Source organism: Vanessa tameamea, chromosome 9, assembly GCF_037043105.1.
Source record: "Vanessa tameamea isolate UH-Manoa-2023 chromosome 9, ilVanTame1 primary haplotype, whole genome shotgun sequence".
NCBI classification, from domain to species: domain Eukaryota; kingdom Metazoa; phylum Arthropoda; class Insecta; order Lepidoptera; family Nymphalidae; genus Vanessa; species Vanessa tameamea.
Window position 1 is genome coordinate 6,290,006 of NC_087317.1, and position 27,678 is coordinate 6,317,683.

Here is a 27,678-nt window from a genome sequence, read left to right on the forward strand (position 1 = left end):
TTTTTTTTGTAACTCGTTCGTTCGTTGACCGTTGTTCTGTCATTGTCATTTGTCAATAAGTCCAGGCGAAAATGTCTAAAAATCCGATGCGATTTTAAAAATTTGTTAGTGATATATTGTAAAATGTCTTTATCGTTATTATTACCAAATAACGATTGAAAATGAACTTACAAATGTGAAGTTCATTCCATGCTTGTAGTAACTACTATGATGTTGATCTTATTTGTTGTAAGTTATTTGTCATTGTTTTGTTGTGAAACATACGCATCTGATGAAGTTAAGGGCGATAAAAATGTAATAGTAGACTGCGGTACTTTACGTTTGGGACAGTATATTTGTCCTGACCCTAGTCTAAATCAAATAGATCCTGATACTCAACAATATCGCGGCTGCACTAAAGGAAAGGATATTGCTTCAGAAGGAGAAGCAGAAGGTAAAATATAATAATAATACTTCGTAAATGTTTAATGAGCAATTATTGCTTAAGTTTCATAATTAAGTGTAAAATTAAATATTATATTGTTACAGTACAATGTATAGCAGCAGATGGAATTATCTGTAACGAAACCAACAATTCCACTTTTAGAAGGAAATTACCCTGTAAATGGACGTAAGTTATATCCTTCTTACTAAATGACTATTTTTTTATACAATATTAGATATATATTAATTTGGTCAATGAACATTTTTTGTGACCAAAACATTAATTGAAACCTTATTGTTTGTTAATGTATGCTCTAATTTCCAGGAATGGTTATTCTCTAGAAATAGCTTTATTGCTATCAGTATTTCTAGGAATGTTTGGATTGGACAGATTCTACCTTGGATATCCCGGTATCGGCTTAGCTAAGTTGTGTACACTTGGTTTTATGTTTCTTGGCCAGTTGCTAGACATCATACTTATTGCAGCACAGGTATAAAAAAATTGGATTTTATTATCAATACATAATTATTTATTTCAGTACCCATATAAACAAAAGGTTATATTATTAACCCTTGTAATATGAAATAAAATCAAGTATACAAATAAATTATAGATTTACATTATAAAATTTTACAGGTTGTAGGACCATCAGATGGGTCAGCCTATGTCATTCCATACTATGGAGCTGGGGTATCCGTTGTGAGGAGTGACAATGAGACTTATCTCCTGCCTCAAGCTGACTGGCACAACATTACATGACAATGGGGTACCATATCCTTTGAAATTGATGAGGATTATGAATGGACTTAACACAACTTTTGGATTTCATGGACGGAGTGAAATGTTTCATGAAATTATACAAACTGAAATCAGTGTTTTAGAAAATAAGCTCTCCAACAATGTATATATAATGTTTATTTGTATATATGTAAATAACATAATGAATTCATTATGCCAGTTATCGTAACCTGTATAAATGTAAATAAAACTATAATAACAGTATAATCATTTTATATTATTGGTAATACAGATTGTCTAAACTACAAAAGTTGCCATTTAATTAGTTGAACTAGTATTTTTATTAGTATCTTTTTCTTGTTGAGCATCAAATAACGAGACATCTGATGGTGGAGCTATAAGAGTAAATATCACTGGTATATTTGCTAGATGGGGATTGTTATATTTTTCAAGTAGCCTGATCCATGACAGCAAGGAATCTCTGGATGATGTCCCTGTAATAATATTATTTTTTAATTTTTAATTCATAATTGTGATTGGAACAATATAATTTTGTGCACTAAGATCATGTAATAGCCATACAAGATAAACCTTAAATGATTAATTGTTATTGCTTAACCTTCTAAAAACAAATCAAGTGTAATAATATAATGATAAATTATTGTTAAATCAAATAAATATTTTCAAGTGGTCTAAAATAAAATGTTAAAACTTAAATTTTATTTATTGTGTTACTTTTAAATGATTAAAGAATATAAGTATATGTAAGTATGTGTCTTTTAAATCTTATAAATTTCTATTTGACAAACCTGTGGCACAAATAGCAACTATCGTGCCATCATCTTGTTCGTGTATTGTGTTTTTAACTTGAGGTAAAGTTACTTTTCCAATAACTCCTGGTATTCTTGGCGGTCTCTCAATATTTGATACATCTAAAATGAACAGAAACATTAATTTATTAAATAAAATATTTCAGGCATTTCTTATTGAAGAAAACTTTTATATTTTTGATGTTATTCAGTAAGTTTTCATATCATTATTATTGAACAAAAAATTATATTGTTATTTTTTTAATATCATTGCGAGTAGTTGTAGATGTTTATGTAATTAATGTTTAAATATACCATCCAAATCAGTATCATCTTTGTATTCAGGCCTTGTTTTTCCAATAAGTAGAAAGTATGTTACAATTTGATCTTGTAAATACACATTAAATGGTCCTTTTATAACAAGTGGTTCATCGGGTGGTTGTTCCGCTAACAGCACTTGCTGCACTCGACTTTGACCGTTCACAATCCATGTCTTATCTAACGAAGCTTCAATTTCTTCTGTCTGACAAAAATTAAAGGATGTAATACAATACAAGTTTGTAACATACAAATATGTAAAATTATAGTACATATAAACATGTTATCACCTTCCATATGTCAATTTTTGTATCAGAGTCAACTGATGTTATCCTTTGTAATGCAAGTATTGCCAATTCCATGGTATCAACGGGCAACTTGTCTGGCAAGTACCATGGACTGAGATTTTTAAATTTAGGCATCCAATACATCATTCTCCAATATTTTCTGAGTGGTATGCCTCGTCTTCCAAAAATGTTTAACAGCATTTGCTCCATTTCAGAATCCGGCATCACTTCTAATAAATAAAGTTTATTATGGTTAAAATATTGTTATACACAATATAAATTATTGACATTTAATTCTAGAATAAATAATAAAGTTTAAATTAAATAATTAAGTTTTGTGTGTAACACAATAAACAATATAATAAGTATACAAAGAATTCTTTACTATTATCCTCCATTTGTTCTAATAAATCCACAGCACACTGTTGTTGTTTGGGATAATGCATAAATTCAGCTTGAAAAACATTAGTGGGTACCATTTTTCCTTTCGGTAAAACATCCACCAGAGCTTTATATACTTCTAAGTCCTTTTGTACCCCAAATTCTTTCATTCGACTTAGAGCTGCATAAATAAATTCGACGTGACCCCGTCTTCTTGTATCTCGTTCTTCAAACATTTTTATCACTTCTAGATAAGTTTCTTTGGTTTTTTGGGGTTTTGCTAGAAAGGGATCGTAACTAGTCAATTCCTTGTCTGAACTTTTCCATCTTTGACAAATAATATTTGCTGTTCGAGATCTAATAATATTTCTTAATATATTATTCACGTTCATATTAGGTTATAAAAATATGGTATTTAATTCTAACTTATAAAATATGACAATTTGAGAAATTTAGTTTTGCACGCTAATAACGTAAACAATTACATTTTTCTTACGCTATTTATTTAATAAAATAAGTATTTTTATTTTCAAAATTATGACATACAAACCAGATTAGTTTAGTAAATCAGACGGTTTGTTACATTCGTTCTGTCAAGTGTCAACGGTAATAAAGACACGGAATATACCGATTAAATAAAATAATACATTCGATTGATATGTCTTGAGTATTAATTTATTTCACTTATAATTTAATAAAAATATAGATTCATAAAAATTAAAAATTATTTATATATACGGATGTTAATTGAACATTAAAATGAACGCATCTTATCACAACTCATTCACACCAAATTTGTACTTTACTCTATGACTCTATGTACTTTTGGCGGACTTTCCTCGGTAACTTATTCACAGTATTTTAAAAGTAGTTTGCCCATAGTATTGAGAGTGGGAGGTTGTCTTCTGTAATTTCAAAGTTACGTATTTAACTACGTAAAGTGAAATATTCTGTTTCGTTGATATAAGAGTGCTATTTTTTAAAATATGTTTAAAAGGCGTTAAAAGTGTATAGTTGTGAATTGTTATATTTTTTATGTTTTTAAATTCTGTAGTGATTATGCAGGAAGTTATATTATTTATTTTCACTTTCGCCTTAGTACTAAGAACAGGGGGTAAGTAATGAATATTTGAATTATTTATTTTAACAGGCATTGATATAATACTGCCCAAAAATCAATACTTAAAACTTTCTTAAAGTTTACAAAGATAAATTTTATATAATTATAACAGTTAAAATTCAACATAAGTCACGAGATCATTAATTTTTTTGCGATTCAACTCAATGGTTGGTGATTTATATACTAAATAAATTATCTCTTTCGTTGAATTTAGTAATTAGACTTATTAGTTGTATTAATTTTTATAAGCTTAAATGTAACTAATCGTAAATAACAGTGGGAAACAAACAAAGCTAAAATTATTATTCTTTAAAAGGTATAAAGACGTAACAATATAAGTTAGTTTTAACAAAAAGTTAAAAGTATTATAAAAAAATATAAGCATTACTTGAGCAGGTATATTAGACCTGTGTCAGCGCCAACGTTTAAGTAGAAAACTTTACAAAATCGATAGGATCGATCAAATCGGTTTTTATTACAATTGATTTTGGACTCTATAATTATTTAAATTATTTTAGTAGTGACTGATATAAAGTGAAATTGATATAATACTTATCTATACTAATTAACGAATGTTTTTATTGTAATGCCAGTTGAAAAAAGTACTAAACCTATATACATAAAACTTATATCAGAGGACACAGCGCGTTACGCTGGATGTTTTTAGAAAATTATATTAGATTAGTGGCAGCGCTTCGCAATTTTACTTTAACCGCTTCAAAATTAACCTATTGACGTGACAAACGTGAATTTCATATTCTTTTACGTCATATAGGTACATCGTGTTAATGGTTGAAAATCACGAAAAATATAGGTAGACGTATATTTTGTAAACAAATTGCGTAATATGATGACGTTTGTCACAGAAACGTCGTGTTCAGTGCAAATGCAAAGGGCTATTTTTTATACTGTTTATAACACATGCGTCTTTGGGCGCCAATCCAAACGCCCACGTCCGCTATTTTGTTGAGGTATCTATATTTGTGATGTTTTTCTAGATTAGTATTATATTAAAATACTAGTTGCTCCTCGCCTTCTTCCGTATATCTGGTAATTTATGCGCCCCTGTCAAAAGGTCATATGCTACCTCAATTTTAAATATTACGATCGGTTTTGTTGTTTAGTCTAGATAAGGTTGGAAGTATACAAACGGAGTTAATTTCGCATTTATAATATTAGTTTTAAGTATTCTTAATGTTACTAAAAGTTTTTGCTCATATATAGTACTCAGGAACGTAATACAATTAACGAACTTTTAATGCATTAAATAGATTATTACAACAAGCTTACAAGTTATAATAAAATAGAATAGGTATAGTATGAACTCACTATATAATTATACAATGAAATAAGTAATAAGTATTACGATATGTTATATTGTTACAAATCGAAAACTTGATAGATTACAAGACGTATTTAAATAAATGATTTTTTAATTCTTTTCTAATTCAACTTTAATCTTTTATTAAAAAAAATATATTTTACTTCTTTTTTAATTTTACTTATATTTTCATCAATTTATTTTAATTTCCTATTACAATAAAATATCGTGATTTCAAATCCATCTAAGTATTTGAGTTTTCACGTGTCAATATCCCGAAGAAACATGCATGCGTTCGATGACATCTGTCACATGTGAATGAAAGTGATTAATGGTGGAATAAACTTGTCTTAATTGGGCATTTAATAGATCTTTGCCCAGCAGTGGGACGTTTCACGTCTACCACTCTATTACTTTATCACATTTTACTATAACATACCTTATAATTTAATAGTAATTGATCCATATGCTATTGATTAGACTATATGACTAAAAAAAATTCGTGTGCTATCCATTTACAAAATTATCGCTTACAGTCTAAAGTACTTCATAAAGAACTAGAATACGGAACTTTATTACAATCAATTCCCATGCAACAGAAAACTTCTGTAACATATTACGTATTTAACAAAAATAAAAATCAGCGTTAGTATGTGGACGAGGAAAAAATCTGCCTTTGGTAATTTATACTTTTTCAAATACAATGAGCTTCGAATTAACGATGACGTATCTTCAGTCAATTCAATCATAGATCGAGAAAGAATGCAGGCGCTTATCTGTATAATTACTAGTATCTGTAAAAAGTATTTGTAAGTATTGTCACAAAAATGAACTCGCATTTCAAAGTTAGTTTTCACTTTTACGAGTGTAGTTCTTATTGTTGCATATTGAGAATTATTTTCGATAAATAATTAGATAAGGACTATTGACCTTAGATGTTAAATATACTTAAATCATAATGGGTTCGGATACACCTTTCAACTCGTAAAAGTTTTCTGAGCATAAGGTTATCAACGAGGCTCCATGCAAAGTTGTAGGTCACTGGTGATTTATGAGAAATGTGACATGAATAATGAGTGATTTATTGTATTATTATTGTATATTATCTTTCAGAAACACACTACTGTATAAAGTATACTTTATGAAACAAATGGGAATAATATTAATGATTGTTACTACTATATTGAACAGTCGGAGAGGAGACAGCTTAGTGTATAGAACGCTTGGATGTATTTTATTAACCTAAAATCGTTGGTGAACCTAACAATCAAATTTAATCTCTTAGTTGGTGATGAAGATATGATAACGATGATGATGACTAAGGTCGTAACGAATATTTCGGGTGTAATTCGTGACTATACAGTATTTAGAAGATGTAACCATATATACATGATATAAAAATTAGTACGTTGTAAAAATTAAAAATTTCAAACAATAAATATATATTACAATATTCAGATATCATGAATGATCTAGCTGGCGTTGCGGGACGATATATGTTTTTATTAAAATAGTTAATACACCGATTTACAAACCACTGTATTCAATGAAACTTTCGGTAAAACATCGAGAATTTACCGTACCTGCGTTAACCGCAGTGTGAAAATCGCGCAAAATTATTATTTTACCTGAATTTTCGACTAAAAACCGGCTCGAATATGTTTACCATTGAACTTTGGTAACATGTAGCAATCTATTATCGTAAACATCATTTTATTCGCGTATATTAAACCGCCACCCTTTCTCGTGTAGGTGTAAATCGTTTTAATTTATGATTCTGATATATCGACAGGGCAATTTGTTATTAAGTATTTTATCATTGGCTTAATAAAGTACGATTCATTACACACCAACATTAACGTGGGAGATAATAAGGGTGGAACTTAGAAAACTTGGGATGAAGTCAGCGGCCTGTATAAAAAGTTATCTATCTGACTGCGATGACAAATGACCCCGTGTGCGCGGTGAGACATCAGTGGAATGGTCGATTTGCTCTGCGATCATTGGTTGATGTGTGTCTCTGGGGAGAGAGACGAGCTTTTATGAAAAAGACCTGTGCCTGCGAAATTGAACCCGTCGAAGTTGGGTTTGGAGTTAGTTACACTTTCAGTGCCTGTATTATTAATTAACAAAGGCACTGAGGCGCGGCAATGATGATTAGGCTGAGTACTTTCTCAACACTATTTGGCTTCAAATTGTGAGACACAAGAGAAGTCCTTTAATTTCAAGCATAAACGATCATTTTTCAATAAATATATATATATATATATATATGTAATATTGATTGCTAGCTTCCGCCCAGGCTGCGTCCGTGATAAATTGAGGGCAGGTGTGAGGTTTTCTATGCGCTATCTCTACTCCAAATACATCCAAATACATCCAATTCCATCCTTTCGTTTTTGCGTGATTGAGTAACAAACATTCAAACATATAAATATAAGTACGATTTGTAGTTTTTTTTTTTCTGTGATTGAAGTACTCGATACAGTGATTGTTATGGAGGCTAGCTTACTACTATTATGACTATATGCCGGAACTCTCATTATCCGGCTATCTGTTACAAATAGAATGAGATCAGGTGCAGGACAAATTGCTTTACGTACTTGCTAAGGCATGGACGTAACACTGTCAACTTCTAATTGTATTGGGGATTCGAACTCACTACCTATTGAATTGCAGCCGTGGAAGCATTTTTTATTAAATAATTATGGTGAATGCATCGTAACTGATTTTTAGCAACCAACTACCCAAAATCAAAATCAAAATATACTTTATTCAAGTAGGCTTTTACAAGCACTTTTGAATCGTCATTTAACAAACTATTTAAAGTAAACTATGTGCAAATTCGAGTGTACTTTTTATTACGCTCTCATTATCCGATGGGGTGGCAATGCGACAATAAAAACAGATTAGGTTTGGCTTTCCGTGTTTTCCAAGCAGGGAAGTGCTCCTAGATTAGGCTGCTACTTTATAAAGGCTTCTGGGATGTGAACTTCAGGAACTTTGGATTTGCGGTCTTTAAGCTAGCTGCTAGTAATAAATACTAACTGTACCTGCGATATTGTCGCGTGGAAATCAGTTTGTTACGGAAATCCTTCAAGGACTTTCATACAACGCCTCATTTTTAACATTACCCTTTTGAAAAGTAAAAAAGTAGCTCATTTCCAAGCAAAACATCATCAACTTCGATGCAGATGTGTAGCTTTGAAAGCATAACAGACAGACAGAGTTACTTTGCATTTATAATATTAGTACAGATTATATGTATATATACGTATTATATGTTACCCTATCTCCGTCCTATTAATATAACACATATAATGTATACATTTGTTTAACTTCGTTACATAAAATCTAGTAAATATTGTTGGCTCAATCCAATGTCACCATTGTTCCGCCTGTGATAAGCTTTATCTTAAAATACCCATACATCTTAATCTTTCAACGAAAAATAATATACATATATTTAATATATATCTTTATAGGGACTTAAATAAGTACAGGGATAACAAATTACTGTGGGATATGGGGAAGAATGCAAGCAGTATTTCTCGATTGAACCGCAATCCGATTTTCTGGACAAAAAATCAACCCTCCTGTCACCAGTGGAGCCAATAAGACTAGGTGTAATAGGTTTATGCCATATATCTATACATATAATAAAATTGGAGTGTCTGTTTGTAATATTAAAATAACCGCGTTTTACTAAATGCATATGTATATATACACGGTACATATACCTAAATAACATTTTTTACAATTTTTGTCTGTCTGTCTGTCTGTCTGTTCCGGCTAATCTCTGGAACGGCTGGACCGATTTTGACGGGACTTTCACTGGCATATAGGTGATGTAATAAGGAATTTATTTAGAATTATATGTAAAATAATAATAAAGACACGTTTTTTTATTAAATTCAAACACGCACGAAGTCGCGGGCACAGCTAGTTGATTTATGTCATTCTTGTTACGAACGCAATCGTCCATCCGTTATTCGTTTATTGATTATTGACATACGTCTAAAATACTTATCAGCGATTTGCAATCATAATTAATTCAAATAATAGTAATGTGTATTTATAAATATACTACACATATCATTTAGTGATAATATCATATTGAGATAAAATAATTTGACCCCATTTACTCTCTATGAAGTTGAAATTTCCAAAAACGATTTAATCGCGGATGCTTACGTTACATAATTAGTATATGTTCCAAATTTCAGCCTTGTATACTAATTAGTTGAGAGTCAGTCAGGTTTGTTCTGTATCGATTTTATAAATATAGGAATTAGTTCTCGTTCAAGATATCCCTCGCGTTTTAAGGTTGATCGTCAGATTAGGCATAAAAAATAGCTTATGTCATTTCTTGAAGTGCAACTTTGCTTCATATAAAAGTTCATCAAATTCAGTTTAGTGTTTAGGCCGTAAAAGAGCAACAGACAGATATACAGACAGAATTACTTTCGTACTTAAATTATTAGTATCGATTTATTGAATACGACATTGCCAACAAAAGTGTGTCACCTAAAAAAAAAACCATAAAAGTGACGGATAGATAAGATAAAAGATATCAAGCGATAATAAGTTTCCGTCTCGCAAAAAGTATTTGAGTCATAATAAATACAAACATGCGATTATAAGGATAAAAATATATACAGATATCGTATGGACAAGGCTTCAAGACGTTAAAATATGCCAATAATAATGTCATTTCATATCTTAAAAGATAATATTGTTTATACTTTATTTTCATTTATACTATTAGGCAAAAAAACAGAATACCATAACATATATATAAACATATACCAACTAAGTTTCTACAACACGTCGACATTGAGCAGACTATATTATAATAAATCAACAAGCATACGTTTAACATCAGAGAGTAAATCAATTATGAGCTATCTGAAGATCTCTCATTTTGTGTTTGATAAATTAAAAAAATATTACGATAATGAAGTCCATGTAAGGTGCATAAATTCCGATAGCTTTTTATATATTTCTTTAGCTTACAATCAAATGATTAGTTACTAGTCACCTGCGTGTTAAGGTTGAGGGGATTATGTCCTAGGTTTTAGGTATGCAAATTTCATCGAATCCGAAATTCATCAAGAACAACAGACATACAGACAGAATTACTATCGCATTTATAATATTAGTAAAGATAACAAATCTGTCATTCAAATTCAAACATTTTTAATTTAGAATTATTAGAATATTACATGAAGCGTTCCAACAAGATTTTTTTTCTTACAAAAATCACTTTTAAGTTCCATGACCCTCCGATAAGATTCCGGTACAGGAAGTAGGTAATTGGATATTTTAAAATGATGAATAATGTGCTATTCCGGATTTGGTCCCCTTCCACCTCTAAAACGTTTCACGTTCGGTACGTGTTGAAATTTATAATAAGCAAGCTAGCCGGGTAAGATTTCGCGGTTAGGGATTATCCTTACATAAGAGCTTTGATACGTCCATTATGAAACCGTATACAGTTTTGCAATTATAATTTACGAATAAGCTTAAATTTATCTTATACGTGGAAATATATTGTATATTCAGGATAAAGTTACCTTTATATTAGAGCAATGTTAACGCTCTTATAACACGAGGAAATGTTCAAAAATGTTCAATAGTAAAAGTCTAAAAAATGGTTAAGGAACGTTTATGTTTTGAAGAAACAGGGATGTCTTTTTCGATGATTGACGTTGGGAATTAAACGATCGTTCCATGGCTGGTTCGGATTCCATATAAAAAAAAAAGTAGTATAGTGTATATCGTACACACCGGTTATTGTCAGTGCAGATGTTTCATTCCGGAATTATAATACCTACATATATTTTTAATAAACAATACCTAAGTGTTAGCATGTAATATTAAATAAAGATTTTACTTTGATTTCAATTTGACATTATGCAAAAGAACACAAATGTTTACAGCTTTTTAATGCGATAATTGTGTTTTGTTTTATACTTTCGAATATCAAATCAATCTCACACCTCTAAACAATGTTTATAAGTAAGGCCATTGTCATTACTATGAATTAAACATAATTTTAATTTTAAATATATGTATGCCTAGTAGATAAAATAAAATACCTATATGTATAAGCAACGAAATATAAAAGTTTACATTAATAGCATTATCAATGAGTATTTGCTTACGCACGTGACTGAGGGCTGACAATCAAATGAACGGAATATTAGCGTTGTGTCAAGGCAAGATTGTTCTTCTAAGGCATCCATAAGATCAATTCAATTTGAAATCTATTATACGTATTCTCCGTCTCAACAAACGCTGACCTAAGTTTCTTAAATTGATCTCCAATATACAACAGCGACAGTGTGTGACGGTATGCTTGAAATACGACGTGCACACATACAAAAACATCGTACGATGTCTGCCAGCCAATGAAACGCAGCGTCGTGGTGGGCTTGGCTCCCCACCACGTTTTTGGAATGTATAGCGCTCACGCTCAGAATGCCACTGTTTTATAAATAAACTGAATTAGTGAGAGACATTATGGTGGTTTTCGAGGCCATTGCCACGATAACTAGTGAAAGGATAATTTAAAAATATTATTATTATATTTTATAGTTTTGTGATTAGTCAATGTAATGATCGTGATACTTAGAAATGTACGGATTTCTTTTTAAATCTTGATATTCGTCGTATTCTAAATATAAAAAATAAAATAGAATAAATGAATTTGTTACCCAGCATACAGCTAATCATTAATAATAATCGAAGTTTATTGACGATTGTGTCGTGTGTACAACGAGTAACGATAGCCTTGTTATTTTCCACGTATATCACAATATCATTCAATTTTGTAAGTAAGCAATATAATTATCTGCGCATGCGCAACACGTGAAACAAGATCTGCGGAATGACGTGACTGCTCTTGTGTGGTATGCCGCATGCATGGATTGATAAGAGGTGAAAAACAACTGTTCAGTATATTCGTGTACGGTCGACAACATATGGGAATCATTTTATCATGGAAATAAAGATTCTATATCAAGTGTTGTAAAATCCAATATCGATTAAACGTTTTTTGATACAATATTTACTAACCGACTAGACATTACGTTATATGTACGCTGTGAACATAATTACTGGTTCAATTATTGCAATTGCGTCGTATAGATCTGTCTTTTAATAAAAATCAGCGAGAACGCTTTTCAATTAAATATTATTTTGAAGCATCGTGAAATCGTGAGTAACGTGACTTGCGTATGCGTCGATCCCATTTAAATGCTAATTAAATAAAACCTTCTACGTTTTGAATAAATCCTTGCGATATAATTTAAAAAAATAACTATAATACTAGACAAAACGAGTTCTATGATAATACATGAATACTTATAATTCCGGTTTTATATAAAATTATTTTCTGTGTTTCTAAAGTGGAAATAGTTAATTAAATAAAAGGTAACATATAGGTACTTATATACATAATTTAATTGTAATGCAGATTATTAAATGTATTATAATATATGTGAATATTTATCTCCTTCGTTTACGGATATATATCAATAACCTTCAGACGATTGTAGTGTCATTATTATAAAACCTTTTTTATATATAATTTTTTTTTTATAATATTTCAAGTCGGCTTAAATTAAAAGTTGTTTTTACTTTTTACTCAATTCATTTTAAAATAGAAATTTATTGTATTCTATACTATTCTTACGCCATTATTTTTTGAGTGATATGTTAATTCCAAATAAGTATTATATTTAGGTATATACATAGGTATTATTAATATTTTCTTATCTATTATCTCTTTTGGAATATTTATGTTTATAGTCGATTTAATAAATCTGATGATGAGAAATAGCTCACGTGAATGTTCACCGAAGATTGCAGTTTTAAACCCGGGCAAGTACATTTAGTTTGGATATGGTTTGATTCAAAGTTGATCGAGTTCACCCAACCCCATTTGGAGCTTGGTGAATAAGCTTAAAATCAGTTCATGAGAAAAATGTTTGCCCAGCAGTAGGCTATTTTAAGGTGCTATTTACTAAAAAAGAACGCGTTTATCTAATAATAAGGTGTATCGTAGAAAAAATATGAAAACTGGGTTAATGGTATTCTTAAAAAAAAAAATAGATTTTCAAATAATAATTACAAAAGTTTTTCCATTATCGAAACCAACGCAAGTAAAGTTGCAGCCGAATCACGATAATGTATCAGTTACAGTAAATTCGAATAATATTAAAACATTTATACATACAGTACCTTATATAAATAAAATAGGTTATTATATATTTAAAAAAAAATACAGGCGGATTTGAATTTTTCTCTTGGACATATTTGTAACCCAATTCGATTTTTGAATATTTAACTTTGGACAAGAACATTTTAGCGTAGTTTTATCAGTTAAAAGAAAATATTACACAGTGTGTCCGCATGTGGGCGTGCGTATCCGTGTGTGGTGTTGTGTATATGTGTGTCCAAACGTACACATAACATGATATTCATGATTGAAACCAAAGTTATTACATCGATACTTTATTATATGATAGACATTTGATTAAATATTAATTTGATTCGATTTAGATCATTTTATGACTAATAATAACCTTTTTAAAGAGTAAATTAATATAATCTTGGATATCGCGAAGACAATGTAAGCAAATAGAATCACACCCAGTTATCTTATATTACGGAATGTATAATTAACCATTTATTAAGTTCCGCTTATATCACTTATATATTCATTGAAATAATGTTAATGAATATAGCTTATATTTAAAACGATCAATATTACTTGATCGTTGTAAAGTGACGTAGACAACACTACTTTGAATTATTATGTTCCGGTTGGTAGGGTGAATGAGCTAATGTAATAACACAAGACAAGGCCACAAGCGATCCTTGATCCTATTATTGCCAGCGCATTCAAGGCCTAAGAAGTTATTTGTTCTGGCAGTGCCAGTCTACGGGCAAAGACGTCTTGATACAGATTGGCCGATTGGTCCAATGCTGCTCAGTCCACTGAGCTAGAATAAATTACCTATGAGCAAAAGAGATCGAGCTATGAGTAAGAGAGAGCGTTGTATATCATAGAGTTGGATCATGTGTTCGCCTATGTCAAAAGAAATTGTCTTTTTTTTATTTGAACTTTATATGATTTACTTTCTATTCTAATTCAAGAAAAATACAACGTAATTTTAAGAGGATAATTAGAACTGCGTGCTAAAATCAAATTAAAAAAAACGAACGTCTTCTAAATACAAGACTGCTTATTTTAAGTAAAAATAAATTGTTGATTTTTTTCAGATACGTAATAGATGAGAATAATAAACTTTTCGAACAATCAATTTTATGTAACGTAGCTATATAATGGACACAGTCATAGAACCCGAAATTTGCAAAAAAAAAAACTAATTTGATAATATATTATTTCGATTTTAATACATATTAATTACCAATTGACAGTAATAATAAAATAAATTTGACATAATAAAAACAATGTATTAAAAAATATATATTAAGTTTATGAAACCGAACTGTTGTTAGGTATTGTATTGACTCTAATTGTTGTCTACAAGTGTCCGATACGATTCGGGCGCCATTTATTGTTGTTGGCGGTGCAAAGCCAGAAACTTTGAAGCTAGTGTCAATAACAACTGTTCAAATTTTCAACTCAATCGTATGATACGTTTACAAAAGAAACAAAGAAAAATTAAAATATATACTTATATGTTATGTAATCAAATTGGGATGATAACTAATACTTAAATACCTTCATGTTTCGATCTAGATATGACATTTTTTTTTATGTCGAAGTTATGTTTTCAACAAAAAATAAAAATATATGTAATTAAAATAATAATAGAAAATTTATATAAAAGTGTACAATAATATAAATTAAATCATCACAGCTAATTCTTTAACAGTTGTGACGTTAATCACGACGTTTGACAAATTTAATGGGTTTCGAAAAAGTACGCATCGATTAAACTAAACCGTAGTTTGTATAAAACTTGCAAAGGATACAAATGACATTTTCGTATTTATATAGATATATATTATTAAAAAATAATTAATGAAACAAATGATGATAGAAATCGATTCGAATCGAATTCAATGATTTTGTCAAACCAGCAAGACGAAAAGAAATATGCCATTTATTGCCAAGTTTTGAATGCCGTCTTTCAAGTATTTTTGTGTCAAAATATCCGGAATAATAGATTTTTCCAATCAAAAAATTTCAATGATTCGGTATTGAATGTAAATTTTGATGTGAGACCTCGCCTAGATCAATTTCCATTGTATATCATTAATTAATATACGCTGTTGTGTTGATTTGTAAGGACTTGATTTCTAAAATTGCGTGTCTAAATTTTCATGTTGTTAATTTATGTTTATAAATTAAAGTCTTACTCCTTAGTGAAAGACTTAGCCGGACGAAAATTTGCCCCATATAAAATCAACTCAAAATCTCTTTATGGTACAGCAACTAACATGTACATCAATAACATTCTAGAAGAAGGCGATGAGGCCGCTCTTTATGCAAAAGGCCCACTTTTGGCCTGTACCATTGGCTTACCCCATGTACGTCTACCAAACTACATGAAGACACAAAGTGAAATAGATTCTACATCGTTACCAACCAGTAGGATACTTATAAGCTGTTACGTAATGAATACCTAATAAACTTCTGCCTTCATCAACAGATGCGCTCAAAGAAAAATGCAACAAGGAAGAAGATTTGTTACAGCGGTGTTCAATGGCGTTACCAGTGCTAAGCTCACCGGAAATCTCGTTCGCTTTAACACGAGAAGAATTGGATAAGAGTTGCGTGTGAGTATTATTTTTTCTACCGGTACAGTGAACCAAGCATATATTTTTGTACCTAAACAAGAAAATTAAAAAAAAGCACGGAAAAATAAATTTAATTTATAAAGTTTGGTACGTAATTTATACTATCACTAAATATTTAACAAAGAATAGCCTCTTATGTTGCTGGTTCTTGGAAGGCTTAACATTAATATGTTTAACATTATATGTTAATATGTGTAAGTACATTTGATAGATTTAATACATTCTTACTCAGAGCATCAAATATCGATCAGTCGAAAACAAAATTACCTAGTGAAGTCGTTATATTTTTAATCCTATTCATCTATCATAACAAAATTTGCCTTTCATTCGCTTTTGTACGATAACTTCGCGTTAAAGTTTTGCTAAGACAGCGTTAGCACCCTGGAGAAACTTTAAACGAAATGGTACGCAGTATGTAGTTAGCTCATCTTAATTTAGTGTTCTTGTTTGCGGTAAATAGCAATTTGAAGCCAGTTGTCCAACTCACTAACTTTACTCGCCGCATGATTAGATCTTTGAATAGCCAATGAGGCAATCAATGGGAACATTTAGGTCGACAAAATTATTGTTTTAAACGGCTCATTGGTCCATTGAGTTCAATTGTAATCATTACGATTGGTGGTAAATTTTTTTTGGTTTTATTAATGAAATAATCTTAATATCTTTGAATTTTATTACACATACAGAATTATAATTAAAATTTTAGTATCAGCACGTAATGAAAAAGCTGTTTATACACAAGGCACATCAAGAGTTAAAATAATTCGTTTTATTAGTATTAGTTTGAAAGTTAACCCAACATTGATTTTCGTTCATATAATATTGGTGTCTGGCTAGGTATCAGATATCATACAAATACTTAGTATCGTTGAGTTCCCGTTTGAAGGTTGAGTGATCCACTACATCACAGAGCCAAGTGACATAACATTTCCAAGGTTATTTTCCTATTGTCTAGGGATGGTTAATATTTCTTACGCTGCCAATGTTGCTGACAACATACCTTCAGGTAGCCCATTTGTTTCCCTACCTAAAATAAAAGAGACGTGAGAAATTAATTCATTAATTTTGTTACAGCGAGTTGCGTGTCGGTATAAAATGCATCGATAACTACACAGAAATATGTATGGAAAAAAGCGAACAAGTTATGTTTAGGCGGATATACGCCGGTATAACTGATGTCGTGAAAGAGCTTTGCACTAGAGGGAAGTATCAAGATGAATATCTTCGACATGCAGATTGTGTGAAGAATGTAAGGCAGGAGTACGAAGTTTGCAGTAAGAACTATGAAGTGACGCTCACGACTGTAAGCAATCACCAGAAGAAAGACCAGTATCACACAGATGAAACTCAAGTCGCAACGAATCATGAAGATTATCTAAGAACAGTTTGTTGGTAAGCATATCTTAGTGTATAATATAAAAAAATGTACCGAATTATATACATACAAAATATATTTTTCTTCATGAATTACGTCATATGCAAAGATTACAATTCTTATATCGAAAGAACGTGTAAGTCGATAAATACCTGTTTTCTTTATTTTTCTGATAAAATTAGGTTAAAACATCTTTCTATAAACCTTGAAATTTTGATTGCGAACAAAAAATCAATGTTACCAAGAGTTTGACTATAAGTCGACGTCCTACACTCTAACCTCCATATTAAAATAAACAATCAAACATAAGCTGATTTATTGACACCTAAATTCCTATTTTAATTCTTAAAACATAGAAAAGCGTATTCATTCTACACGGATTTTTTTTCATCCCAGAGTTCTAAATATAACGGCCGTGAATTGTTTATTAAAATAGGCTGAGTGATTTTAGCTTGCTGCCCGGTTTCATAATTGTGATATCGGTCACAGAAAAAAGTAAACCATTTTTTTTCTCTGACCTATTTAAACAAAATAAATATAGTCACATGGATTGTATTATAAGTGTAATACTACAATAATTATGCGATATGTCTTTGATATATTAAAAATAATAACAAAATATGCTTAAATAAACTACGAAAAACGGTAAAATATGCTTGAAATGATTATTTTTTATTCCTAGCTATTTGTCAATACATAAAAAAATAAAATAAAAAGCTAGTGTTATATGTACAATTTATTTTCTAGTATTTTCGAAAAGGTGTTCGAAATTTGAAAAAAATAAAACTCGTCGATTCATAATACGAACGCAAAACCAATAACAATACATTAATTGTAATACAATATATGAGTGAATTCATTGTTCCATACAGGTTAATAAAAGCGTGTTAAAAAAATGCCACGTTCTTATGAAATACGCACACATTGTAAAGTCAATAAAACTCGTTAAACAGGTGCTCTACACATGTTAGCTCCAAATGCGATATATAATAATGTTTTACCTTGAAAGATATAAAGAAACAATACTAGAAAAATTCAAATATAGAATAACAAGTGATCCTTAGACATTTAATAATTAAAAAATATCTTAGAACTTCATTTATTTCAATATTAATCTCGGCATGTCGGGTGTAATTTATAATATGATTTATCTCAATTTGAAATCGAGCAAATTACTCTGTCAAGAAAAGGAACCTATCAAGAGTTTACTGAAGCATTCGAAGATCGAGTACCTATCTCCTTTAATATTTGATATGCAACTTTATAATTAAGTTACCAAAGTAATATTACGGGTTTAAATCTTAGTACCGAATTATGTATTTATTGTGAATAACCATTTTGAAATAGATCAATTATTTAAACATTATTTCTAATATTATTATTAAACATAATCAATGCGTATTGCTTTCCTTAGTAAGTGTAAAGACGTTTTTAAATAATAATATGTTCTAAATTCAAATTGGATAAGGATGTAATATATTCACCTAAGTGTGTATTTTTTTAAATAAGTTAAATTTTTAGTTAATATGAAGTTGCCATGGAATTAGCAGATGTAAAGATATATTAATTTGACTCTTAGACTCAAGACCATTTTTTTTTAAATTTAAAGTAGGTATATTTTTGCAAAAGTTTTAAAGCAAAGGATTAACTTGATAATTGTTTACTTCCCTTTTCTGCAAATCACTTAAAGTCCATCTTAAACAGCGTAGGATTAAAGACGCATTTAAAATTTTCTCGCCTCGTTAATGAAGTTTCTAAGTAAATAATGAATTAGTTAATAAAGAAAAAAAATGTGTTTGTTTTTTTTTTATTAAAAAATAAAACCTATAAAATATATCACATCGGTTATTAAATTTTAAATTTAGAATATATTTTTATACCGAAATTATGACCGAACGTATAAAAGTATTTTTATATTTTAAAATTTTTCAACCAGCATCACAGGACTTACACATCGTTGCCCATGTAGTTTCACTATGAAAAGATAAACAAAAACAATACTATTTCCTGCAAAAAGGCCGTGTGAAACGCTGTGAAACGTGTGAACGGCGAAATAAAAGAATCTGAAATAATTTCCAGCGGAATACCGCAGAATACTAATTTCAGGTCTACAGTATCACCAGTTAATATTAAAGAAGTTTCTAGATGAAATTTATTCGAATTACGGCTTCCAATTAGAGATACCTTTCCAATTCCTGTATAACTCTTAAGATATTACAAATTAAAAAAAAAGTTAAATACTCAAACGACTTTATATAACATATTTTGAACTATTAAAACATTAATTAGAGAAGTAGAAATATTGAAATGTTATAATGATAAATAAACCGGAAATTATTCGTAATGAATATTACTAATTTGATGAACAACCTGAGTCTTAGCCGAAGGACTTAAATGCGGGTATGCACTTTTGATCTCGTGATCTCAAAGAAAAAATCGTACGACAATCTAAATAGGTATTAAAGGACATTCGTAAAACAAAGGTGTAAAACTAAATGCCCAGATGGCGGAATGAATAGATCAGATCAGAATTGGCTCGGCGGATACGAGGATCTTAATCGATGATTGTAGGTCCAAATCCGGTAAGACCACTGAGGTATCCGGTGCTTAAATGGTTTAAAATTCATCTCTTGCTCGGCAATGAAGAAAAACGTGATAATACTTGCACGTAAATTAACAATCAGAATATGAACACCACGTAAAGTTACATTTGCTTCTTAAAACGATCGCCCATCGGCCGTAATTTTACCATTACTATAATTGAGCATTTGAGGAAAACATGTATGTATTTTTTTCTACTTTTATTTCGAAATAATATAAAAAATGCCTAACAAATAGAGGAGAAGAAGGTAATAAACTGTTGTTTTTGCCTTTTTTATTTAGTTACCTGTATACTAATGAAATTACTTTATTTTGAATATAATTAAGGTTTTTGCTCGTCTGTCCGAAATGCGAGTAAAATAGTTCTTATAAATTGCTCTAAGTCCTGCGAAGCGAACGAAGCAGTGACGAATTGCGTTACATTTATTTCTCTATTCAGAGTAGATGTTCCAAATGTTTATACATAATCTCCGGGGCCAGTGTTCTTCTTTCATCCCCAGTAAGGCTTCCAGAAGTACGGAATAAATTTATGGATGACTTGGAGATTAATTGGAGTATCGTATAATCAATAGTTTACGGTAGAAAATATAATACTATCAGATGAAATCGACAAACACGTATAAGAGCAGAGAGCGACTGTTTTGATTTTGGTTATATAATATTATTTTAAACACACGACTCTCAATTATATAAATTCAGCGTGCAATTAATAATTGTTAATTTCGCGAAATTTCTAACAACACAAACATTTCTCAGATAATTTTAGCCAATTAGCAAACTGAACACAAATTGTTACGAAATAAGAGGATATACGTGATTTTGATTTTACTGTACTAACATAACCTAATAATATTTAAAGTTATTTTACATTTGCATTACCTGATAACTTTTCTGCAATTTACCGACTTGAAAGCACATGCATATATATTGTTACATATGTACAAGCATTTGGCTTCTCAATGCCTTAAAACGTACCTACCTATCTATCTAAGGTACTGAAAATTTCAAGTCAAAAGTAAAACTGAAACATTAGCGTGTTTTTGGAGGCACGACTAAAACTATTGGAAACATTGTTAAGGGGAAAATGCGTAATACACCTTAAGCACGACTGTTCAAATTTTTTTTTGCAATAAGTATTTTTTCAAGTTATTAGCGCAAGAAGTAAGCACAATAATGACCTATGGGGTTAACATTAAACCTGCGGCTTCAAACTTCGTCCTTAATCATGGATATAAATCGTTGCTATAAATAAGCTAAACTTAATGTTTTACATCTTCCGTGCGTTTCGTGGCGTGAAAAAAGTGTTTTTATAGACATAATTCTTTGAATTATAGTTGCAGTTAATCGTTAATAAAATAAAACAACGACAAACGAACGATAAACGACAAAAATCCGTCTATTCGATTCACTAGCGCTCGGAAATAGAAATGTAATTACTGTGGCAGCACTGCTTCATTATCAGAGTTGTTTGTGTTGTTAATTTCAATATACCCTCGTTGGTAAGTTAGTCGTTACAATGGTTACACTTACAAGAAGTCTTTGAAAAAAGGATTCTCAATCTTCTATCTATCTATCCATACTAATAAATAAAAGAATACCAAACCAATATAACATGAAACTTATAACCACGAAAGACACAGCGCGTTTCGGAGAACGTTTGAGTTGGTATTAAAGTGACAACCGATTTTCAAGTTTTATGTGTTAAATTATAATTTATCGTCCGGTATTAATAAATACATTTATCGTTTAACTGCTTCAAACAAAAAAGGCAAATGTGGTGTAATTACTTTTTTTTTTGTAAAGAATGTATGTGATTTCGAAAGATAAACATTTATAATTGTTGTACAAAAAAATATTACCGTTTGACCCGATCTCCCAATATCATTATAACATCCGACGATTAAACAAAATGACTTATAAATGATACATTTTATCAAATATGTTTGATAAATAATGAATTCGGCGTGTCGAGGTCGGTTGGCAACAGTTTTATTGCTTGCTTTATTTATGCAGACCGGTCCTTAGACAAAAGTCACAGCAGGAGGTCGACCCACCATTTTTAAAATAAATTCAATGAGTTACAAAATAATGTTTATGTACAATTTTGTTCCCAAACATTTACAAACACTTACAGTACATACATAAAATAATACAGAATAGGCTATTTGACTAGTTTTTTAAATTCATTTTATATTATTTAGTAGAGGTTAAGGAACCCATTAAAAGTTGTTTTTTTTTAAATTCTAGTACATATTTGCTGAAAAATATCAAATTAAAAATTACATATTTAAATCGCGCGCGAAAACGCTACTTTGACAATATGGCGCTGCAATTTGGTCGGTGACGTCACTTTCCTGTATTGTAATCTGTGGCACATATAATCCATATACAGTAGGGAAACGAAGTTAACCAGCAAGTGACGTCATCATAAGCCCGACCAATCAGGAGCGTTTTGTGTCACGTGGCAAACGTTTAAAAAAATGCCTTTTTATTTATGGAATTTTGAATAAATTAATTATTATTTTCATACTTTCGTTAATAAATAACCATTTTTAATCTCATAATATATACTGATTGCAATAATTGACATTCTATTTTTCGCATTGTCATATAGCCTATTACTAAAGGTAGAAATTAAAATGTATTTGAAGTAAGCTAAGTGTTTGAATTTTGCTACTTTGTTGATAGTCATGAAATGTCAAAATGTTTTTAGCAGTTCCTCGTAATTAAATAAAACAGTGAGGCTGTTTGTAGTCTAGCGACGTTTATGAACCGCTTCATAGTCGTGAAATACCTTGGCGATCCACTGCATGTGTAAAATAATAAACTAAGATCGTAGATTTGTAAAAAATGCCATATTTCGCCTCGGTATGAAAGTGCGTTTTTATATTTCCGCATTGTTAAAACGGCATATTTTGCGTGGTAAACAGCCTAAATTTTAATTAAATTCTCACAGATTAAAAATACAAACTTAACTTCTGTCAGTTGTCTAAACAGCCAACAAGATAAAAGGCTCAGATATATTTAAACTTTCTATAAATTTATTAAATATATTATTATTTTTAAATGTAAGCGTACATATTTTTTTCCTTTATATATGTTTTTCCGTCGAAGTTTATTATAAATATGTCCTCGGTAGCTTCAATTAAATGTGTCATTTAATTGATTGATTGTTTGCAGTTCATTCCAAGAATACTTGATGTGTTCGGAACTGACGGTTCAGAAGTCGTGCGGGGATGACGCCGCTTTATTTACCAGTGCATTCCTCAAACGAATGGCTTCTAATATTATTAAGGTATTGTTTTATATACATTTTTTTTTAATTTGTAAATTTATCTGATATGTGTTCGCTCTGGCCTATATACACTGGGCAATGTATAAATATTACCTACAGATTCTTGACATTAAATGGAAATGTTATGTCCCTTGTTGCTGTATTATCTATTAAACTGATTCACTCTCCATTCGAATAGGAATAAGTAAATAGCGCTATATATTATAATGGTCCATTATATTTCTTTATTATTTAGGTCCCCTGCGCCTTCGCTCGATTTTTAAGAGTTGGTCGTCTAGAGTTAGGCATAAAAAAGCTTTTGATCTTCCTTGGAGTTTAAGCTTGCTTCATAATTAATTTCATCAAATTCAGTTCAGCGGTACTTTCGAAGTTATAATATTATTATATATATTTGATATTAATTATTATTATAATTTTTTTTTTCACATTTGCAGAACTTTTGCCTCGATTATCGGGGCCAGGAATGCGGATTATCAAGCAAAGTGACGACAATACATCACAGGTTACAAATAATTCCTGTAACGCTTTTAGCGTTTCTATATCCCTATATCACTGGCAAATTAGTTCCGGCGTAAAACCTCTTTGTAAGTGAACAAAGAAATCGATTTTTAAAATTAGAACACTAAGGTAGAAGCGCGGGTTGCCAGTAATTAGTGTGGAAGAAGTTTGTTGCGAGTTGCAATGATGCAACGTTCAGTGAACTGTAAATAATTAATGTAGGTAGATTGTTTCAGTTTCTCGGTTAAAGGTGAAACTAAAGTTTGTGTTTTAGCAGTTTATTTAAAACATAACCGGCAAAGCCAGGTTTGTTTATATAGAAATACTTTATTATAATTCAATGAATAATAATAAAATATAATCCAAACATTGTTATTGTTAATCTCAACTTCCACCTCAAGTTATTTATTCGAATACTATTCACTTTGTAAATAAATAATTTACTCGTAACATGTATATATTATAAGAGCGGCATTTGAATTTAGATTGTTGTATCAAATTTTCGTTACGTTGTAAATTTTATAAATGATATATTGTTTTTTTTTATATGTATAAAATAATTTTACGTAACAAAACAGCGTTGCGTTTCTGTAATTATCTGTCATGCATATTAATTTTGAATCTAACCAGAAAAATCTGAGCGAAATTGAAAACAGTTCTTTGTAAATATTATTTCAATGAAGGCTATTTTTTAAAACAAAAAATATATATATATATATTTGTCCATCCTATTATATTTTATTATGAAGTAATCTTTATTTATTTTTTATCTGTCTATTAGTTTCGCGCCAAAAATGAGAGATTAATTTCGTTTGTCATAATTAAAAAAAAAAAAAAATAGACGACGTTACTTATTAGTTTTTGAAAAGTAATAAATTTCTAACTAAAGTTATGCGAATAATGATTATATTTAGATCGTCCTTAGTGTGATAGTGTAAAATTTTTATTCGAATATTTGAAGTGTTAAGTTTTTTGCTTACAATTTGTAATTAAATTAAATAAAAATATATTTGTTCAATTATACTTTAGCTCTAGACACTTTAATAAATACTCAAAAAATTATTAGGTAGGTATATAAAGAGTTTTTTAAATGATCTATGATCTGTTCCCACTGGCAGCTATTAAGTAAATAATTTAATTGATTGTATCTGCCATTTTTACAAGTTGTTGGGATTTTTGTAGGCGCTTTTGAAGCCATTGTTGATCACTTGTGTAGAAGTGGCTTAAATTTTTCATGTCATATGAATGAAGGTGACACTTCCTATAAAATGACAAATTGAATCGAACATCTTAACCACGAAATTAAAAAAAAGAAGATTATAATGTCATTCTATCACAACGTGGACCACTATCGTAAACCTAGTTAGAGTTGCCTTTGTTAATTTATTTTAAATAATTTATTACTTAATTGTAATTTGTAAAGTTGTTTAGAGATATACATATATGCATTAGTGTTTAACGACAATACTTACTGCGGCTGAATATTTGTATCTATCTTATATATAAAATAGTTTATTATATATATAAATATAATTTTTCGTTTGTAATATGTATGTAGTATAGTATATAAAGTGTCTTAGAGATAATATATTATTGTATTCGTTTATATTATTTAATATTTAGCTCAGAACATCCTGTGATAGTTGATATGTATGTGCTATGAAAGGTCAATGAGATTTTTGTTAATTTCTGTTCTAAGTACATAATGATTAGAGACTGCGTGTATTAATTGTCAGACACCGTAGAAAGTAGTGAAAATGTAAAGATAATTATTACCATAAAAATAGTTTTATTAATTGAAGTAATTTTATTTATTTCATACATAATACACTTGAGCTAACCTATCTAACAAGTAGTATTATTTTATGTAGAAGTATATTCTTAAAAAGCCAATTATTATTCGGTTCAACATTCGACATTTAAATTTAAAACTCAGGCATTCGAAATTATAACATTACTGATGCAATTAAATAATGGCAATTAAATAAAATAATAAAGTGTTGCCAGCGTCAAAACTACCGTTACGTATAAATATTGTCTTGAGTAATCATGATTTAGAGGCACTGAATTCAATGATATCCTATACATTCATCATAAAAAAACAGACCCCAGGAAGGGTGAATAGTCTATATTCGTGCCGCCTAGTGACCGTTTTAAAATCACAGCACTAACGAAAGTTTTAAAAACTTTTATACATAAGTACTCATGTGGTGCAGAGCTCAAATAAATTGCTATGAAGGATGATATAAATCTTCTACCGCTAGAAAAATAATATAAAATAAGAATTATTACATGAGAGGTAACTTCTGGTAATCGCTTTTTTTTTAATTTTGATGTATAAAATCTGATGAAGATGTTGCCGTATTCATTTTCGAATTCGACTCTATGGGACATGATCATTGCTACAGCATCTCGTCGTTATTTTCTTAAGTCTAGGTGGCCTGATTCTTTTAGTAGCTAGTTATAAGATATATCTCGAGATATAGTCTAATCGAGATATATAGTATAATCAGTCCCAGAATAATGTGATTGGTTTTTCTGCTAAATGAATCTTAGTAGCAACCTTAAGATAGGAAATTAGTAATGTTATACTCCCGTACGTTGAAATTTATTGTAGCCTTTCAGAGCCTGAACTCTCCGGTAGTGTGGATGGTCGTCCCATCGAAAAATGTGAAGTATAAAATGGCCGATGGGGCTGACATTAGGCCAGGAGCACATTGTTTGCTTAGGTCATATAGATACGGCATCTGACCATAAAGCTAGTAACATATGTTTAAAATATAATCATATGTATACACAATGTCGTAGGTTTATCTCAACTCTTTTTTAATTACAATCCTCATGCAAATCCAATGTTTTATTGTACCTGATATGATTTTGCCAGAATCGTGCCTGGCGAATGTCGTTTCAATTACGTTAAAGTAATGAATTAATTCAATGTATACCACTACTTTAATTATATAATGAAAGATTGTTAACAATTATACTAATTATTACTAAACTAACTATTGGATGTAAGAGTTTTTCACTGATTTATGAAATAAGAAAGAAAAAAAATTAAATCAATTCTACTTGAAATGGTACCTAAAAAATTACAAATGTTACAAAATGTTTATTTAAATTTAATACTGGCCCTAAAAAGTCTTTATTTATTATTTAAAATTATGAAACAAAATAAAAAAGAATTAGGTTGCTTTTTTTATTAATAATTTTCATCTTTGTCTTAATTGAGTACTTCATTAGTTTTTAATATGCATTACATATCACTAGCGTTTTTAATATGTGTACCTAGGCTTGCATTATATAACAGTAATTTTTGTAGATAATCGATTATGTATAAAAATATATTATTAATAAAAATAAATGACCTCGTTGTAACGAGAAATAAGTTTATCGTTTTATTAGACCATAATGCTCTGTGACATTTTTAGCTTTACATGTGCAAGATATTTATAATAATGCTTAGAAGGTATTTGTGGAAGGCCATTTCCAACTACGCGTATAAATATTTCGTAAGTTTTTGTCATTATTGTGTTAGTTTTTTGAAATATATCGTACATATTTATGTACGATATATTTCAAGCGCAATTGTGAAATCTTTTGACGTCTTAACAACAACACAACAAACATTATAATCTATATGGTGGCACTCCACATGGTTATTTGTGTTCG

General features: G+C 29.9%; 3 protein-coding genes across 4 annotated transcripts; 2 read left to right on the forward strand and 1 right to left on the reverse strand.

Moving 5' to 3' along the window:
- Positions 1 to 23: 23 nt before the first annotated feature.
- Positions 24 to 1,429, forward strand: LOC113395000 (TM2 domain-containing protein CG10795). The gene is made up of 4 exons (XM_026632508.2): positions 24 to 433; positions 529 to 610; positions 749 to 914; positions 1,061 to 1,429. The coding sequence occupies exons 1-4, from the start codon at positions 190 to 192 to the stop codon at positions 1,181 to 1,183; spliced, it is 615 nt and encodes a 204-aa protein (XP_026488293.1). The 5' UTR covers positions 24 to 189; the 3' UTR covers positions 1,184 to 1,429.
- On the reverse strand, positions 1,419 to 3,520 carry LOC113394999 (evolutionarily conserved signaling intermediate in Toll pathway, mitochondrial). Its single transcript, XM_026632507.2, has 5 exons — positions 2,962 to 3,520; positions 2,580 to 2,806; positions 2,287 to 2,494; positions 1,972 to 2,094; positions 1,419 to 1,656 (listed from the first exon to the last, which is right to left on the reverse strand). The coding sequence occupies exons 1-5, from the start codon at positions 3,347 to 3,349 to the stop codon at positions 1,481 to 1,483; spliced, it is 1,122 nt and encodes a 373-aa protein (XP_026488292.2). The 5' UTR covers positions 3,350 to 3,520; the 3' UTR covers positions 1,419 to 1,480.
- Positions 3,521 to 3,776: 256 nt separating this feature from the next.
- Positions 3,777 to 27,394, forward strand: LOC113394989 (uncharacterized). Of its 2 annotated transcripts, none has more exons than XM_026632493.2 (5): positions 3,777 to 4,071; positions 16,090 to 16,216; positions 17,312 to 17,629; positions 23,394 to 23,508; positions 23,943 to 27,394. In XM_026632493.2, the coding sequence occupies exons 1-5, from the start codon at positions 3,993 to 3,995 to the stop codon at positions 24,081 to 24,083; spliced, it is 780 nt and encodes a 259-aa protein (XP_026488278.2). In that variant the 5' UTR covers positions 3,777 to 3,992; the 3' UTR covers positions 24,084 to 27,394. The 2 variants fall into 2 exon arrangements, with proteins under 2 accessions (XP_026488278.2, XP_026488279.2); XM_026632494.2 differs by lacking the exon at positions 3,777 to 4,071 and adding an exon at positions 12,307 to 12,340.
- The last annotated feature ends 284 nt before the right edge of the window (positions 27,395 to 27,678 follow it).

Bases quoted from the DNA above. Each gene is read 5' to 3' on its own strand.
- LOC113395000 (XM_026632508.2), top strand. From the start codon at position 190: ATGCTTGTAGTAACTACTATGATGTTGATCTTATTTGTTGTAAGTTAT. The intron at 434-528 runs GTAAAATATAAT...ATATTGTTACAG, and splicing joins TTCAGAAGGAGAAGCAGAAG to TACAATGTATAGCAGCAGAT. The intron at 611-748 runs GTAAGTTATATC...TCTAATTTCCAG, and splicing joins AAATTACCCTGTAAATGGAC to GAATGGTTATTCTCTAGAAA.
- LOC113394999 (XM_026632507.2), bottom strand. From the start codon at position 3,349: ATGAACGTGAATAATATATTAAGAAATATTATTAGATCTCGAACAGCA. The intron at 2,495-2,579 runs GTGATAACATGT...AATTTTTGTCAG, and splicing joins CAAAAATTGACATATGGAAG to ACAGAAGAAATTGAAGCTTC. The intron at 1,657-1,971 runs GTTTGTCAAATA...ATATTATTACAG, and splicing joins AGTTGCTATTTGTGCCACAG to GGACATCATCCAGAGATTCC.
- LOC113394989 (XM_026632493.2), top strand. From the start codon at position 3,993: ATGTTTTTAAATTCTGTAGTGATTATGCAGGAAGTTATATTATTTATT. The intron at 4,072-16,089 runs GTAAGTAATGAA...CTTCATCAACAG, and splicing joins CTTAGTACTAAGAACAGGGG to ATGCGCTCAAAGAAAAATGC. The intron at 16,217-17,311 runs GTGAGTATTATT...ATTTTGTTACAG, and splicing joins GAATTGGATAAGAGTTGCGT to CGAGTTGCGTGTCGGTATAA.